This window comes from Lissotriton vulgaris, chromosome 11 (assembly GCF_964263255.1).
Source record: "Lissotriton vulgaris chromosome 11, aLisVul1.2, whole genome shotgun sequence".
NCBI classification, from domain to species: Eukaryota; Metazoa; Chordata; class Amphibia; order Caudata; family Salamandridae; genus Lissotriton; species Lissotriton vulgaris.
Window position 1 is genome coordinate 1106229823 of NC_141699.1, and position 17521 is coordinate 1106247343.

The following is a 17521-nucleotide window of genomic DNA, read 5'->3' on the forward strand; positions in this document are numbered from 1 at the left end:
TATCGGAACAGTTTCCAGGGGCAACCCTGCTCTCTCTTTAACATCGTTGTCCATAAACAACCTCAGAGTGTCCATCTCTGCCAAAATTTAACATGACATGGCATCCTTCCCGTTAACAAAACTCTGGGCATAAAGTTAGTGGCCACCTCTCCCATTCCATCTGTCAGAAGGAGGTTACTTCTCCTCCCAGCCAAGGTCCTTTTGTTCCCCTTCCAGTTAGTAATTCATGCCTTCCAGCAGGCTGACCAGTGACATTTAATGATTTTCTCTGAAAGGACAACTAGAGGCTTTAGACAAGAAAATGACAAATTTCTAAAAGTAGCAATAGGAATTTAAAATCCAACCTTACCATCAGATTGAATTTTAAATTCCTATTAATTTAAGCCCTTGAATCTTTGTTCTACCTATTCCCAAATGGTTATTTGGTGATATAATGCAACCCAGTGCTTTTCAATGGGACAGATTGCTTTGCCATAGTGTAAAGATCATGGATATTTTTCACTGCCAGGATATGTAAAACCTCTGTACACATGTCCGGCTTTGTTAATACAACTCACCTTGCCACATGGGCATTCAGGACATGCCTTCGGTTGTTTTTTTTTGGTAGTAAAAATTAAGGTATACGCCTGTCAAAAGAGTTATTTTGACACAACAAATTGACAGTTTAAAACACCCATGCTAGGCTGCAGTGATGTTTTGTAGTGCTTGTACAGCAGGGCTAGAGACATTTAACTTACAGGCCCTGGGTACACAGAGTACCATATACTGGGGACTTTAAGGTAAGTTAAATAGGCCAATCAGGTATTAGCCAATGGCACATATACTCTCGGGGCCACAGCACATACACTGTGCGCTGGAAGTCAGCACCCCAGTGTTCATAGTGAGCAAACTAGTACTACATCTAGCAAAACGTCAGGATGATCTAGCAAAAGGGGAGTTTCCTCACACCACAGTTATTACAGTCGAGTTCTGATGTCACAATGCGTGCTGACAGAGCCAGGGGAAAGGCAGGTCCGGTCACGCAGATCACGGAGCATAAATGGAGCAGGGGTTGAAAGCAATGAAAAACATACAGGTGTTTTTTCTTTCTTCTGCTCTATTTTGAAAGCTTACAATGCAAAGCTGACAGAATATGTTTATTTTTTGTACTCCTTCAATAGAGAAAGACTAGAATCTTTCTGTATCTTTCTAAACAGTGAAGCTACTGCAGTTTTTTAAAAATAACAAATTGGCACATATGAAACTGTTTCTAATATATGTAGTGATTTCACTATATTTGTACTACTTTTGTAAGAAAAATTCAAACAGAATGTTGCCTTAGACTATAAACCTATCTGTAATGTATTAAAAAGTACAGAAGTTCAAGTTTAATCTTTATTTTGTTGCCTTGCAACATAAAAGATACAATAAAATATAACAACACATAATAAAATTCACCACATATAGAACTTACAATTCATTATAGTTGAGTACCCCGTTATAGAATCAACATTTCATCATATTTGGACACACAAAATTACAATTTTATATTTGGCGCAGGAAATGAATAAATATGTTAAAATGTTTAAAAATCAAATTAAAAAACATTAAATTGGTTATAACAACCAGTACAGAAGTTAATTTTACACTTCATAGAACAGAAACAGTGTATATGATGTTTGTCTTGCTTGTGCTATTCTCTTTTCATACAAGCACGGAACATTATGCAGGTAAAGTCACCTTGCATTTTACGTACCACTGCAATGTTTTTTTGTTCTTGCCAAAGCAATATACCAGCATGCTTGTTCATGATAAAAGAACATTGGAAAGTGCCCTGCTGTAAATAGCTTTAAAGTTCCACTTGCCAAATTTTTAAAGATGGATGGTATTTAGTTTTGTTTTCATAGGACAGACATAATAATTATCTCCACTGTAGGCTCAGGAAGAGATTAATTGTGCATTATAAGGAATAGAGTACCCCACGCATAAAAAGAATCACAAGTCAGCTCCGAGTTCAATAGCAATGAAGTATATATACACACATATATACCTACCATAATATAGACATTCCTGCATTCTTGGCCACTGGACCCTATTGCACAATTTTCTCTTTTCTGAAAAGACACAATGGCCCACATGCATCAAAGCAAATATGGGTCGCAAACGGGCAGATTCAAATAATCTGCCCCTTTGCGACCGGTATACATCATCCCAAATGCAAAATTCGCAATTTAAGTAATCTCTTAATTGCGATAACTTAAATTGCCATTGCATTTAAGGAATCGCAAATTGAGATTCCTTAAATGCATTGCATTAGGGTAAACAAACTAGCGATTTCGTTAACAAGGGGAGCAAATTACCATGAAGTTGAACTTCATGGTAATTTCCAAAAACTTTGAAAAATGCACTAAAGTGCATTTTTGAAGGTTCCAATTTACACACACACATACACTTGGGGCATGTGTGTGTGCAATATATACTCATATGCAGATTTCAGGGTTGCAACAGGTTGTCCTTTATACACCCTGGTACCCTTGAAATTGCATTCTCAATTTGCGATTCTCTAATTGAGAATCGCAAATTGAGAATGTCTTCCCGTTCATTCCTATGGGCCTCTAGGCTCATAGGAATGAATAGGGAGGTATTCCTTAATTGCAACTCGCAATTTGCGAGTTGCAATTAAGAAATGTTTAGAATTGCTATTTTTAAAGCGATTTCTACATGCATAGCCTTTTGCTATTCCTTATTAGCGAATCCTTATTTTTCGCTAATAAGGAATCGCAAATGGCATTGTTGATGCATGTGCCAGGAAGAAACTAATATCACAGACAAAGGCAATGCTGAGTTAGGAAACTTACCAGTTTGCAGAACCACAGCTCTCGCGGGGCCGGAAGCAGATGCCTTGCTCTGGATGAGGTTGGTGCCACAGAACAGGATGTGCCTCTTATAATCTTCTCCACTGTACACCTTCCAGGGCATGGAGCTGTCTGCTTCAGGTAATGGCGACTTTGTGACTGGAACGCTTTCCCCTTTAAAGGAAAAGTATGCTTCTGCATTACTTTCTGTTTATATACCTCTGGCTGAATGAACACATTCAGTTCAGTAATTCTTTATTCGATAAAAAAAGATACATCATAAAAGTGCAATATATATATATAGAGTAAAAATAGAATTAAATTACAACTAGCAGTCATCTGGAATTACCATTACAAATAGATAAAAAAGTTAAAAAAGACAGATACTTTTTTTTAAAAACCACATAGTTTTAGCTAACTCCTCTTGTATTTCTTAGCCTCACGGCGAGCCTCAAAAAAGTTCATAATGCAATGGAGGGTTCATGGATCATTAACTCTTTGTAAATAGAGTAAAGCCAATTTAGCGTGCCTAAATTTTTCTCTCTTTAAAATTTGTACCAAATATTTACACCGGGGAAAATTAAAAAAGGGGCACAGCAGAACAAAATGAAGGGTGTCTTGCGGAGACCTACTGTTGCAGCCGCAAGCACCCTTCTGCGCAATTGTTGGCTTGAATCCTGCAGGATCCGCTGATAGGTGTGGTAGTAAGTTAAACCTAAAACGGGTCATCAGAAATCTGTTGGGTGTGTTATGAACCAAGTACAGGTATGGCTCCATGCCCTCATGTTTTATTAGACTGAGGGCAACTACGGATTGTTTAGTTGTGTCCTCTGCTGATCTGCGATTCACATAATGATCGGTTAACAGTTTTTTGATTTTTAGTTTATCCGAGGGTACAATGATCTTAGGGTTGATGAACAGATCCTCCCGGTCCACACTTTCCAGGGTGGTTTTGACATAGTTTATCCATGGGATAAGTAACCCTTTGTCCGTCTGCAGGCAGTCTCCCAAGATCTGTCTACCTAGGCCTGCCTCCGGGTTTGACCAGGTGTTCAACCAAGCCAATATGGGTCTTGCCCTGATCTGATCCTCAATAAATGGACACCCCAGTTCGCTATGTAGAAATGCAGTTGAGGTGGACTGAGGAACTTTTTGGATCCTCTGCATGTATTTGTTTTCCTCAACTTGCAATTGATCCACATTCACGTAGCCCCAGACTTCCGACCCGTACATTACTCTTGCACATCCTATTGATCTATAAAGGTTCAGAACCTGTTCAGGGGACCAACGACCCAACCTGCGACCATAGTTTGCTATGACACCATTCGTGGAGATTAGTTTTGAACGGCGGTCCACCACTAAAGATCTAAATGTGAGCCCCCCGTCTAATAATAACCCTAAATAGGAAAAATAGGAAAAAGTCTTAACCTTCTCTAGTGTGTGGTTCCCTATTCTATACGAGAACCTTATACACGGTTTGGTGCCAGCTAACATCACATAGGATTTGCTCAGGTTTACAGACAGGTCCAGCGCCCCCATGAATTTTACAAAACCGTTGATTAAGCACTGCAGTCCCCCTGGTGTGCGTGCTAGCAGGACCGCGTCATCCGCTTACAAAAGTACCGGAATATGACGCTACCCTACTTTTGGGCAGTCCGAGTTTAAAGCCAGCAATGCCTGCTCTAGGTTATTAATTTAGAGCGAAAACAGAAAGGGAGCTAGAATACAACCCTGTCGCACTCCACTAGTATTGGGGAAATGTATCTGTGTTCCACCCCTCCGTGTTGTAACGTACCCTAGCTGTTGTGTCCTGGTGTAATTCACTCAGGATATGGATTAGGCCTAGATCAATACCCATATCCCTCATCAGGCCCCATAACTTGTTCATGTTCACATGATCGAAGGCTGCTCCACAAAGCCCAGATACATGGCCTCATTGCTGGCTTTAGTGTATTTAGCAACCAGCAAATACAAATTAAGGCACTGATGGCTTGTGGACCTTCCTGTTCTGAAACCATACTGGATATCAGTAATTAGGTGGTGTTCCTCAGTCCAGTCCATAAGCCTTTGAAGAATTACCCGGCCCAAAACTTTTGCTGAGACGTCCATCAGAGAAAATGGTCTGTAACATTGCGGGTTGTCCCTGTTACCCTTCCTAAAGATAGGGTCAATAACCGCAGTAGACCAAGATCTGGGCAAACCGAAGTGAACTGCAGTGTTAAACACTCTTGTGAGGATGGGGGCCCAAAGATCTACTTTACTCAGGTATAAATCAGGTGGGGATCCATCAAGGCCCAGCACCTTGTTACGTGCGAGGCCCTGGATCCCAGCTATTATTTCTGTAAGGGTGAACTCAATTCCTGGTCCCTGCTGGCCGTCCACCACCCAGTCCATTTCTGTGTCCTGATTATGATTATATAAACCCTCGAAGTGTGAGACCCACTGTTCCAGTAGGATGGTCGTCCCGATCTCGGGGTATTACTGTCCTGAAAGCAGGGATTGTTAACAATCCTCCAGAATTGGGACATATCCCTTCTTTTCCCCGCCTCCCTCAGATCTGCCCAGGCTTCTATTTGTAGGGAGGTCTTTCTTTGTTTCAGTGCATTTTTGTACATGCGTCTGCACTGTCCTATTCTATAAGAGTCCCTGGGCTTAGTTTTTAGGCTAAGTTTTAAATCTCTCAGGGCTCGTGAACACTTTCCATCGAACCACCTCGGCTGCAGTTTGTTCCTTTTGGGCGCTTTCGTTTTTAATAGGCCATCCACCAACTTGGTCACTAAGCTAAATGCCCCAAGCAAGTTTCTCCCCTCGGTCATGGGGTCTAGGCATTCCTCAAACTGTGCCTTCCCTTGTGATATTAGCTCTTTGTAAAACGCTTCCCCATCTATTTTTGCCCATCTAAGGCGCCTTCCTCTATCTGTGGCCTTCAACACACTATCCTTCGGGGACAAAACTTAGAGTGGCCCCACTGTTTGAATGTTAAAATTAGGGGGTTGTGGTCGCTAAATCCACTCCACTCAATCCCTACTGTACTAATTGATTTTTTTGCGTGTCTAGACACCAGGATATAATCTATGTAGGAGGAGCAACCTCTTTCTTTAAAAGTTGGGGTAAGGGACCCGTCCTCTACAAGGCTGACCAAATCAATTGTGTGTTCCAGGTCGGACGTCTTTAATTGGTTACTAAGATCTAAACCTTCTGTGGAATGTTCGAAATGTGGGCCCTTCTCCAAGGAGCACCGGGACCAATCTGCATTCAGTGGGAACAATGTTGGGCACAGATGACAATTTAAGTCCCCCAGAACTACCAGAGATTTTTCCATGGCCCCTTGTCTATGATCTAGCTCCTGTTGGAGTCTGTGGTCTAGTTCCTGTAATGTGGGGTGTTCCCCATTCACCATCCCTGCATTGTATAGATTAAACAATGTTAATCTGAATCCCGGCCTTACATACCGTAGCCCCTGTATATTATGAGCTAGCCGCGGAGGGCTCGTCCATACCCCTTTCATGCTAAGGTCTGTGTATACCACCAGGCCTCCAATAGCTCTACCTGAGCCAGCCTTTTGTGCTGGCACAAAGAAACATTTATAACCAGCCATATGAAAAGAGTTATTTTCAAGTGCCCAGGTATCTTGCAGACAAATTATCTGGAACCCCCTATGAACTCTCTCCATTCTTTGTTATGGAATTTTCCGGCCAGGCCCGCCACGTTCCATGATAACATTTTTAGCTCTCCCTCATGGTCCCCTGCTGGATTTTTGTTTCTCTGACAGTCAGACATCGGTCTCTTGTGAATGAACACATTCTCAAGAGTGAGTCAATGAAGTGAGATTTTGAACACAAATAATGTTCCTCAATATTTTAAAATCTATGCAAAATTGTGTTGAGTTCACTCTGCCACAAAGGCATCCCCCCTTCACTTGCTTAAGAAATCACAATTAATATTCCCAGCTATCCGATGATTAAGAAGAGTAAAAAGAGAGAGAGAGTGGAATTGTTGAGATAGGAGCTAAAGAGAGAGGGACACAAATAAAGAAATAGAGAATGAGAGCTAGAGACAGACAAATATAGAGAAAGGAAAAAAGAGGGAAAAACAGAAAGCATTAGGAGAAATAAGGAGAAAAAAAGAGTAACGGCAAATGGAAGAAAGGGCAAGGGTAGCGACATGAGACAAAGCGTTGAGAGAAAGTAAGGAAGGAAGAAGAGAATAGAATGAGAATGAGAGAGACCTCACGCGAGAGAGAAGTATTACATATTGGTGTGCTTTTATTACCCAGAATGCAGTGAAATAGAAAAGCAATTTTTAAAAAAATGTGAAGTATTTTTGGGGGGTAAGTTGTAAATTAGACGTTTTATTCACATCAAAAATCTTAATTTATAATGTTTGTCTCATAAAGGTCTCTGAATGTACATTTTCTCATCAATGTCTCTTTAGAGTAAATGATCCATGAATAGTTTAATCATCTTCACATCAAACCCTGATGCATTTCGAGCAGCAAGAGTGCCCTTCGTCAGAAGCTATCTCTAAAAATTAAAACCAAAACGCAATTCTTACAGGAGGACCATCAAAAAAATTAAAATATACAATAATGATAAACAATGTGCACAGTCAGACATGTGAATCAAGGTACACTGTCAAGACTAACCAAGAAGAAAACACTGGGTGCAGTCACGAAAGAATCGGTGCGATCACTAAAAAGATCCTTATATCCCAATGGGGTGTAGGCGTGCAGCGTTCTCGGTGGTGTGAGAAAGCTCGAATACACTCTGACAGGTGTAAAATCTAACTTAAAGCTTGAAACTAAAAAGGCTCCAAATACTGAGAACGCTGAAAAGTGGCAAAGTCGGTGAACTTCAAAAACGCTGCGAACCGCGTAGTTGTAAGAGCATGCAAATGTAAAGTGAGAATACGTGCTCCAAGTGATATGAAACTGTAACGCGCTCTTACTTTGAATTCGCTGAAGTTTAGAGCACAGCTCGTCTGTAAAAAACGATATCAGACGGTAAACAAGTAGGCATACCCAATACGAATAAAGGTAACAGAAAAAATGATTGCGTGTGCCACAGCAAATATAGGCTAAGTACTTACAAAGGATGTGTTTGTAGAAGCTTCGTGCAGTGATGTTAGTTGGCGTAAGCGCGAAGCAATCTACTCATGACAACCCTCCGGTTTAAATAAAGTTGACTGGCCATGTACAATACCTGATGCCTGCTGCAGTGACAGCGGATCATAAGGTGCGCCAAGAACTGTTACTAGACGAAGTGCTATGCAATACTACTTAAGAATATTGTGCCATATGTATCAAGCAAATTCGCATTTGCAACTTTGCGAATGCGAATTTGCTAAATGGTATGTATGAAGCAAAATGTGGTGCAAAACAATCAATCATAAAATTTGCGAATCCTTATTTTGCAATTGCATTTAAGGAATTCCTTAAATGGAATGTATGAAGCAAAAAAAATTTGCAAAATGTCCGTAAGGAATCGCAAATTACCACCAACTTCTAGTTGGTGGTAAGTTGCGAATCCCTTGAAAAATGCAAATTGTTTCATTTTTCAAAGTTCCATGTGACGCACATACATGCCCTTAGGATATGTATCTGTGCCACATGTGCACCCATGCATATTTCAGGGGTGCAACAGGGTGTCCTTTGGACACCCCTGCACCCTTGAAATTATTCTCAATTTGTGATTAGCAAATTGCGAATCGCAAATTGAGAATAACTTCCCATTTATTCCTAAGGGCCTCCTGGCCCATAGAAATGAATGGGAAAGTATTCCTTAATTCTGATTCGCAATTTGCTAATCGCAATGAAGGAATTTTAAGAAATCGCAAAAAAAATTTGATTTTGTACATACATACCTATTTGCGATCCTCAAATTGCGATTTCTTAAAAATCGCTATTTGGGAATCGCAAATCAGGTTGATGATACATATGGCCCAAAGTCTCGCGAGCATGAAGCAATGTGCTCAGGCGGGTAACTGATACGAGGAAAGTAAACTTCATGCGGTTGCGGGAGGGATCTCGGCATAAACATAATGGAAGGGTTCATATTGAAAACCACGGGTGCCATGTTGACAGAGGGTGAAAACAAAATAAAAAGGAAGAACATAACTCGAGTTGCCAAAGTGGTTCAGCAAGGAAGTGATCACCCTGACAATATTAATGCCATCTATGAAAGTTGAAACAAGACGAAAACACACTTAAATGTAAATGAATCACTGCATAAAATTGCAAGTATAAAATAAAATAACCATGTCAGTCTAAAAAACTGTATACCACCACTGGATATATATGTGAAAAAAGAGTACAATTAAATTAATGTGACAGTTTAGAAAAAAGTCTCTTATAAATAACACAAAAATTCCATACAGTCGTTTAACCCATTGGGTTGCATCGTGCACAAGAACCAAATCCAATGGTTCTCTCGTTGTAACAGTCTATTGTTGTTGTCCCATCCTTCTCTTCTCTCAATAACCTCTAGAACCAAAAATTTTAATTGACTGATGTTACGTCTTTTCTCCAAAAAATGTCGCCACAGTTGATTTGAGATTCTGGTATGTATGTTGCTCTTGTGCTCTAAGATCGGTTGTATGATGTTACAACGCGTGTTATTACAACGCGTGCTGTTACATCGCATTCGTTACAACGACTGCGATGTTACCACGCTATGCCTTTACAACGCAAGTCTTTACATCGACTTGTGCTAGGTGGCATGCTATTAGAAAAGTGTAATTTACTATTCCAACTCCAGTTCACTTATCAGTAGGGAAGGTGTTGGGATAGTAAACTACACTATTTTTAATGTTAGCACGCCATCTGGTGCAATTCGATGTAAAGACTTGCGTTGTAATGGCATAATGGCGTAAGACCGCGATGTAACAGCATTGCAGTGTACTGACCCCTTTGTTAAGGATGTTTCCCCTAAGATACAGGTGCGGATCTTTCTTTTGGTGTGTCCAACATAACTCAGACCACAAGGGCATTTGAGAAGATATATTACGTTGGAAGTGTTGCATGTGGCAATTACCTTGAGTTTGATTTGCATGCCTTTCATGGGATGACTTGAGCTGTGCACAGGGGGACATCTCCTCTGAAGGAGATGCAACTTAGTTTCATTATAAAATTGACAGGACTTAAACCTGCAGAGCCTCACTGGTGTCAGGGCCACTGGGTTTTAGAGGCAGTAGAGGAACAAAGTATGGGGCAGGGTGATCTAAAGTAGGCAACCACAGGGCCATGTATACATTTGCCACGTAGTAAATGCATACGGTAAAACCCCAATGAATGGTGAATTCTGTGTGGTTTTACAGCTAGAAAAAAATGGTCCCTTCTTTGGGGTTGTACCTGTAATTGCATGGTACTAGGCCGATTTTACGAGGTGATAATGTTAAAATGATCATTGCTACAGGGATTACATTTTGTCTCCATCATTTTGGTTTTCCTTTTTAACTCAACATCTTTCCAAGATGGTGGTTTGAACATATTTCTCTCTAACACAATGAAATGCCGTGCACGCATTTATTATAGTTAGACATTGTTGTTCCGTAGTCTGCACTGTTAGTTTCAGGGACCCATACTAGAATGCGATGTCCTTGCTATGTTTTGTACTCGACGGAGACGACTTTTACCCAGACTAAATAAAACAGTTTCTCTGCGTCTCTTGCATGTAAATGTAAATGTAAATGTACAGGAATTTATATAGCGCAAATCACCGAGTGGTTTCTAAGTGCTTGCTTAGGGAACCCGTCCTGGTATTCCCCTGTGAGATAACCCCGGCAGGGTCTCCGCAAGGTGAAAGCCAGGCATCCCGCCGCGAGGGGCCATTGCAGGGCTGTTTGAGTCAGCCTAACCTCAACAATATATCTCCTCTGATCCCCATGCCTTGGCCTGGTTCAGTAAACACAGCACATATAGGGGGTCATTATGATTGCGGTTTTTCCGCATCCTCTGGGCCGGCGGAAGCCACCGCCGGCCCCGAGGATGCGGAAAAACCACAGCGGACTGACCAAAGCCCCACCGCCACATTAGGATGGCTGGTGGGTCCTGGTTTTCGTCCGCAGCTTTTCCGCCGCTGTCGGCTTACAACCGCGGCGGAAAAGCACTAATATGGTGACGGTGTCCTCCAGACACCGTCCACCATATTAGGATGGCCTTTACATTATGCTTTTCCGCTGCGGGTTTTCCGCCGTGGAAAAGCATACGGAACTTCACTGCGGGGGCCCGTTGCGGGCCCCCTAGGTGAAGGGGGGATGGGGGTGCACATGGGGGGTACCTATGGTACCCCCCTGCATTTGCATGAAGAAAGCGGCAGGCACCGCGCGGTGCCTGCCTCTTACTGCATGCAAATGCAATGCGTGCATTTTTAACATTGCCGCGGGTGCAGCTTGAAGCTCCACCCGCCGCAATGTTAAAAATAGAGGATGTGACCGCAACCCTTGCGGTCACATCCTAATTGCACAGGAGGGAACTCCGCATGCCATGCGGAGGTTCCCTCCTGCTCTGGGGTCGCGGACGGACGCAAGTCCGTCCGCGATCCTAATCGACCCCATAGTTTTGTCCATTAGAAATGGCAAAAATAACCATCACAAGATCATCTGCTCTCTTAGGGCCCGATGTAGGTAGGCAAATACCGGTCGGTAACGGCCGAAATTCGATCATTTCGGCCGTTACCGACCGGTATTTTGATTTTGTGATGTAGGGGCATGTCACAATACAGATTCGGTCATTTTACCGATTCGGTAAAATACAGACTCTGTAAAATTACTGAATCTGTATTTTGCCATGTAGGTAGCACTTAAATCAGTGCTACAGGGGTTTAAGAAGTCATTATTTACCACCAACTAGAAGTTGGTGGTAAATAATGAAAACCCTCTAAAAAGCTTTTTTTTTGCTTTTTAAACGGTGCCATGTTGCAGACATACATGACATAATGGCATGTATGTCTGCAACATGTGCACCTATACATAATTGAGGGTTGCAACAGGGTGTCAAAGTGACACCCTGCCACCCTTCAATGTTTCCCCCTATTACCGAATCGGTATTTACCGATTTGGTAATTGACATTCATTCCTATGGGCCTACAGGCCCATGGGAATGAATGGCAATTACCGAATCGGTAAATACCGATTCGGTAATTACCGAATCATACTGATTCGGTAATGAAATCGGTAAAATTACCTAAATCCCGATTGCCAGTTCTTAAATACCGAATCGGTATGATTCGGTATTTAAGAATCGGTAATCTGGGATTACCTACATCGGGCCCTTAATGTGGTGCATGATTTTTCCGCAAGCATTTTCATTCATCACCATAGCCTAAGCTGATTACCACTCTAGCCACACAATAAGCCAGATTCATCATTGTCCCGTTTTGCGAGTCCTTAATAGCGATTATTAAGGAATCGCTATTAAGGACTTGCAAAATGGGATTCATGTAGGAATTGCAAAATAAATTGCGATTCCTACAGCTTCCTTATTTGCGATTAACAAATTGCTAATCGCAAATAAGGAATAACTTCCCATTCATTCCTATGGGCCTAAAGGCCCATAGGAATGAATGGGGAGTTATTCCTTATTTGCGCTTTAGAGCATTTTTCTAAGTTGTATGTTACACACGCACATGTCCTTTGGACATGTGTGTGCGCAACATCAGTCTACATTTTCATTTCAGGGGTGCTACAGGGTGTCCTTTGGACACCCCTGGCACCCTTGAAATCGCATCCTTATTTGCGATTAGCAAATTGCTAATCGCAAATAAGGAATAACTCCCCATTCATTCCTATGGGCCTTTAGTCCTAAGAACCACTTTGTTATTATGGATTTGTAGAAATGGTTCTTGTATGGTTAATTCCGGGAGTTCACTAACTCTCCTGCGAGATGTGATAGCAACCAAAAAATCTACCTTCTAAGTGAGGAACTGCAGTTCGCATTTGTGGAGAGGTTCAAAAGGGGGACCCATGAGCCTGGTAATTATCACATTTAGGTTCCACACTGGAGAGGGTGGAACTCTGGGTGGAATTATTCTCTTAAGTCCTTCCATAAAAGCTTTGATAGCAGGCACTCAAAACAAAGACAGATGTTGTCTGTTTTGGAGATAGGCTGCTGTGGCAGCTAGATGTAGCCAAATAGATGTATACGCTAGGTTACATTGTTGTAGATGCAAGAGGTAGCAGATAATATTCTGAATAGAAGCAACTAGTAGATTGCTTTTGTTGCTTTTACAACAAATGACACATTTTTTCCACTTTTCCACATAGCATGCTATGGTGGTAGGGTATCTAGCTTCTTTAATGTTATTCATACAGTCTGGCAGAAAATGTAGGAAGCCAAACTCTAAGACCTCAGGTGCCACTTCGCAAAGTTGAGTTGATTGGGATCTTGATGTCTTATCTCTCCATGGTTCTAAGTAAAATGCTTGGATAAGAGATGTCGTTTTTGATGAGGAACTACTGATAGTTTCAATTAGGGTTGTGAACCATGGTTGTGAAGCCCATGTTGGAGCTACTAGCATCATTTGGAGGGAATTCTGTTTGAGTTTCTGAACCACTAACGGAATGAGTGGTAGAGGCAGAAACGCGTAAGCAAATTAGCCTGACCAGTTCATCCATAGCGCCTTGCCGTTTGACAATGGGTGTGGAAACCTGGACGCGAAGGTAGGGCATTTTGCGTTTTGGTGTGTGGCAAACAGATCTATTTCTGGGTGGCCCCACATGTGAAAGAATGAAAGAAGAACTTGAGGATGAAGTTTCCATTCGTGGATCTGCTGTGTCTGACGACTGAGCAGATCTGCTTTTTGATTGTGTACACCTGGGAGGTATTCTGCAAGGGGATGTATGTTTTGCGGAATGGCCCATCTCCACATGCTTTGAGCTAGATGTGAAAGCTGCAGGGAGTGTATTACCCCCTGTTTCTATATGTAGTACATTGCTGTCATGTTCTCTGTGCAGACACGGACAGCTTTGCCTAGGAGGTGGAGTTGAAAAGATTTTAGCGCTAGGAAGATTGATAACAATTCCAGGTAGTTTATGTGGGATTGTCTTTGTTGGGGGTCCATATGCTCTGAGTGGTATGGGTTTGAAGATGATCTCCCCATCCGGTGAGCAATGCATCTGCTGTTAGCACTATCTGTGGAACCGGGTCGAGGAACAGCCGCCCTTTGGAAAGGTTAATGTGTTCCACTACGGCAGAGAGCGATGGGTGCGGGCGTCCATCAACATCAAATCTGTCAGCTGACCTTGAGCCTGGTACTACTGAAAACATTCCAGTAAGGGACGCATTTGGAGTCTTGCATAAGGTACGAGGAGAATGCAGGAGGCCATCATCCCAAATAACTGCATGGACACTTGTGCTGGCAGTGAGTGTTGAGGCTGAAATATTTGGATTAGAGTCTGTATGGCACTTATCCGCACTAGACTGGGATATGCTGGAGCTTTTGAAGTGTCTATTGTAGCCTTTAGGTATTGTTGTATGCTGGACGGTTGGAGATGGGATTTGGCAACGTTTACTGTGAATCCAAAGATGTGAAGCAGCTGAATTGTGTTGTGTGTGTGTTGCACACAGCTGCTGTGTTATTTGGCTTTTATGAGCCAGTTGTCCAGATAAGGGAAGACATGAATCTGATGTCTCCCTAAGAGGGCTGTGAGGCATTTGGTGAAGACTCTGGGTGTTGTAGTGACCCCGAATGGGAGGACTTTGAACTGGTAGTGTTGACCATCAACCACAAACCTGAGATATTTCCTGTAAGCGGGGTGAATGGGAATATGAAAGTAGGCGTCCTTTAGATCCAGAGTGGAGAGAAGTTGCCCTGTTGAAGTAGTGGGAGCACATGTTGGAGAGTGACCATGTGAAAGTGATCCGACTGAATGTAGAGGTTTAGCTGTCTGAGGTCCAGTATAGGCCTGAGGGAGCCATAATGTTTTGGGATTAAGAAATACAGGGAGTAAACCCCTTGGCCTTGATGAGGCAAGGGGACTGGTTCTATTGCATATTTTTGTAATAGAGAGAGAACCTCTTGTTGGAGAAGTGTTAGATGTTCCAAGGATATGAGATGCTCTCTCAGAGAAATGTCTGTGGGGGAAGAAGTGAGTTCCAGGCAATAACCATACTGGATAATTTGTCTTACCCACTTGTCTATTGTGATGGAATTCCAGACAGGTAGGAACTGTGAGAGATGTCCCCCGACAGGAGTGGGATAATCAGGGGAAGTGCAAGGGAGTCACTGTTTAGTAGAAGGGGAGGTCCAACTATTGTTGCCTTGACCTCTTCCTTAATTATTGCTGCCTCTGTATCCTCCGTGAAAGTATGCTTTCGGGGATGTGTGAGTGGCGCACTTGTAGGAGGAGGAGGGATGTTCTGAACCCATGGTTTTAGAGCCGGCTCTGTAGAAGGAGCAGCGAAAAGAGCCTCAAGGGGAAGGGAACTGTAAGGCCCCAATAGACTTAGCAGTTCAGTATCCTTCTTCATCTTTTCTAGGGATGTGTCAACTGCGGGGCCGAAAAGATGTTCCTGATTGAACAGTTGATTTAAAATAGCAGTCTGAACCTCTTGCTTGAATCCAGAAACCCAGAGCCAAGCGTGTCTATGCAACAATACGCTAATGTTAATTGCGCAAGATGCTGTATCGGCCGCATCGAGCGCACATTTTATTGAGGTGTTGGTATTGATTTCCTCCTGGATAAGGTTGTTGGCTTTTTGTTTGTACTGATCAGGAAGGTGTTCCATGAGATTTTGAAGCTTGTCATAGTGAGCCATGTCATACCTGGCAAATAAAGCTTGGGCATTGGTGATCCGCCAATGTTTTGCAGCCTGCAACGCAATACATTTCCCGGTTGTGTCAATTAATTTGGAGTCCTTATTGGAAGGGGGGGTGTCACCTGTACTCTGTGAGTTTGCATGCTTGTGTGTGTTAGTTACCAAAAGGGAATCCAAGGGAATCTGACTTTTAATGTAAATTGAGTCATTGGGAGCTGCCTTGTATTTATTATCCACCATGGGGTTGAGAACCCTGGTACTGACTGGATCCTTAAAAGCTTCTGGGGCATGCTTTAGCAAGCTTTTTAACATTGGCAGGGTGCTTTTTATTTTTTGCGAAGGTTTCCAGCCCCATGGTATTGGGCAGCCCTGTTGATTAGTTGCGCAAACCCAGTGTTGTCATCTGGTGGTGATGGATTAGGTGGATAGAGATAAGGATCATTATTAGGGTCGGGATCTGTATAGTAGTCACCCCAAGTATCTACGTCATGTGGGATGTTGTGATTAGTTTGCCCATGTTTGGATCAATAAACAGAGTTTTTTGTATTGGATCTGTCAAGTCAAGTGCAGGCTATGTGGGCAAAAGGTCTTTGTTCATGTCGAACATTTTGGGTCCAAACCTTCTTTGGAGGGAGTTTGTGAGTCCTTCTGTGGGGTCTTGGACTCTTTAGGTTGTTGCGGCTCCAAAACATTTTTCGGCTTCCAGAGTCAGAAGCCTTTTTCCGCTATGAAGATTTCTTCGGTTCCGAGTGTTTGTATTTGTTATGCTTCAATACCGAGGGGTCTGGCATCAAGGCTGTCTTCGGGACAGACAAGTGTTTGACTTGTTGCTTCAGCGCCGAGGAGGACTTTCCGGCGCTGGAATGGGGTTGGCTCGTGACGGAAGTCTTATGTTTAGGTTTCATAGCCAGACCCGGGGATGGGGCATCTAAAGCATGTTGTCAGTGTCGACCCAAGCTGGAGGGCGAGGGTGTTAATGGAGCCTTTGGTTTATGTTTCAGGAAGGGGGTATCGGTACTCACGGACTGCTGAGCTGGGGTGACTGTCTCCTCTTCGGCATCAGAGTCGTCGGCTTTTAGAGACCAAGAAGAGTTCTCTATCACCTGATTGTTCCGGCTGGATACTGGTGTCTGCTTTGAAGATGTCCGGAATCAAACTGCTCCCGTGAAACATTACGTGATGTGAAGCCCGACAATCACGGATGTTTTTCTTCGACCTGAACAATGCACAGGCCTTGCAGTTTTTACCTTTGTGCTCCGGGGAGAGGCAGAGATTACACACTTTGTGCAAGTCTGTGTGTGGGAACTCATCACTACACCTGGGGCATTTTTTGAAGGGAATTCTTTCCATTGGCTGCAGGCATGGTCGCTGCGGAGAGGCCCAATTGTCCACTTCGAAGATTGAGGTCGAGGAGTTTGTTTTAAGATGCACATTGAAATTGGAAATGCTATCGAGACAATACCGTCAAGTGGAGAGAGATTGCACGTCGAAGGGGGATTTGAAGAGATATCGACCCGGAGTGCAGCAATTCACATCCAAACCCAATGGCCGAAAAAAACAATTTAAGGATGGAGTTGATCCCCATGGGCACTGTCGTCCTAGGGAGGAGTCATCTTCTTCATGAGTACAAAGACTTCTTCCAAGACAAAAGCAAAGAGCAAACATCCAAGCCCGACACCAGATGGCGATCTATGCAAAAGTATACAATCTGCAGCTCATATGCCTCGAACATCAATTTTTTCGCAGATTGCTTTCAGTCCCAGGAGGCACAGCTACTTTAATTTGCCATGAGGAGTTTGGGATACCATTTTGGAAGATCTGATTGAGTTAGCTCCTTTATTATTGTGGGTTAATATTTTGACATCCCGAGAGGCAGGTTTGACCATAACCTGTATTTGTTTGTTATTAGATGGGGCAGATAAAATCCACTGGT

The 17521-nt window shown here is 42.8% G+C and overlaps 1 protein-coding gene across 1 annotated transcript in view; it reads right to left on the reverse strand.

Annotated features, from left to right (window-relative positions):
• LOC147684247 (putative cation-transporting ATPase 13A4) overlaps positions 1-17521 on the reverse strand; it is a 446726-nt gene that overhangs the window by 228367 nt on the left and 200838 nt on the right. Inside the window, exon 10 of the mRNA XM_086944647.1 lies at positions 2838-3008. Coding sequence (XP_086800773.1) covers positions 2838-3008 — 171 coding nt within the window. The remainder of the gene's footprint in view (positions 1-2837; positions 3009-17521) is intronic.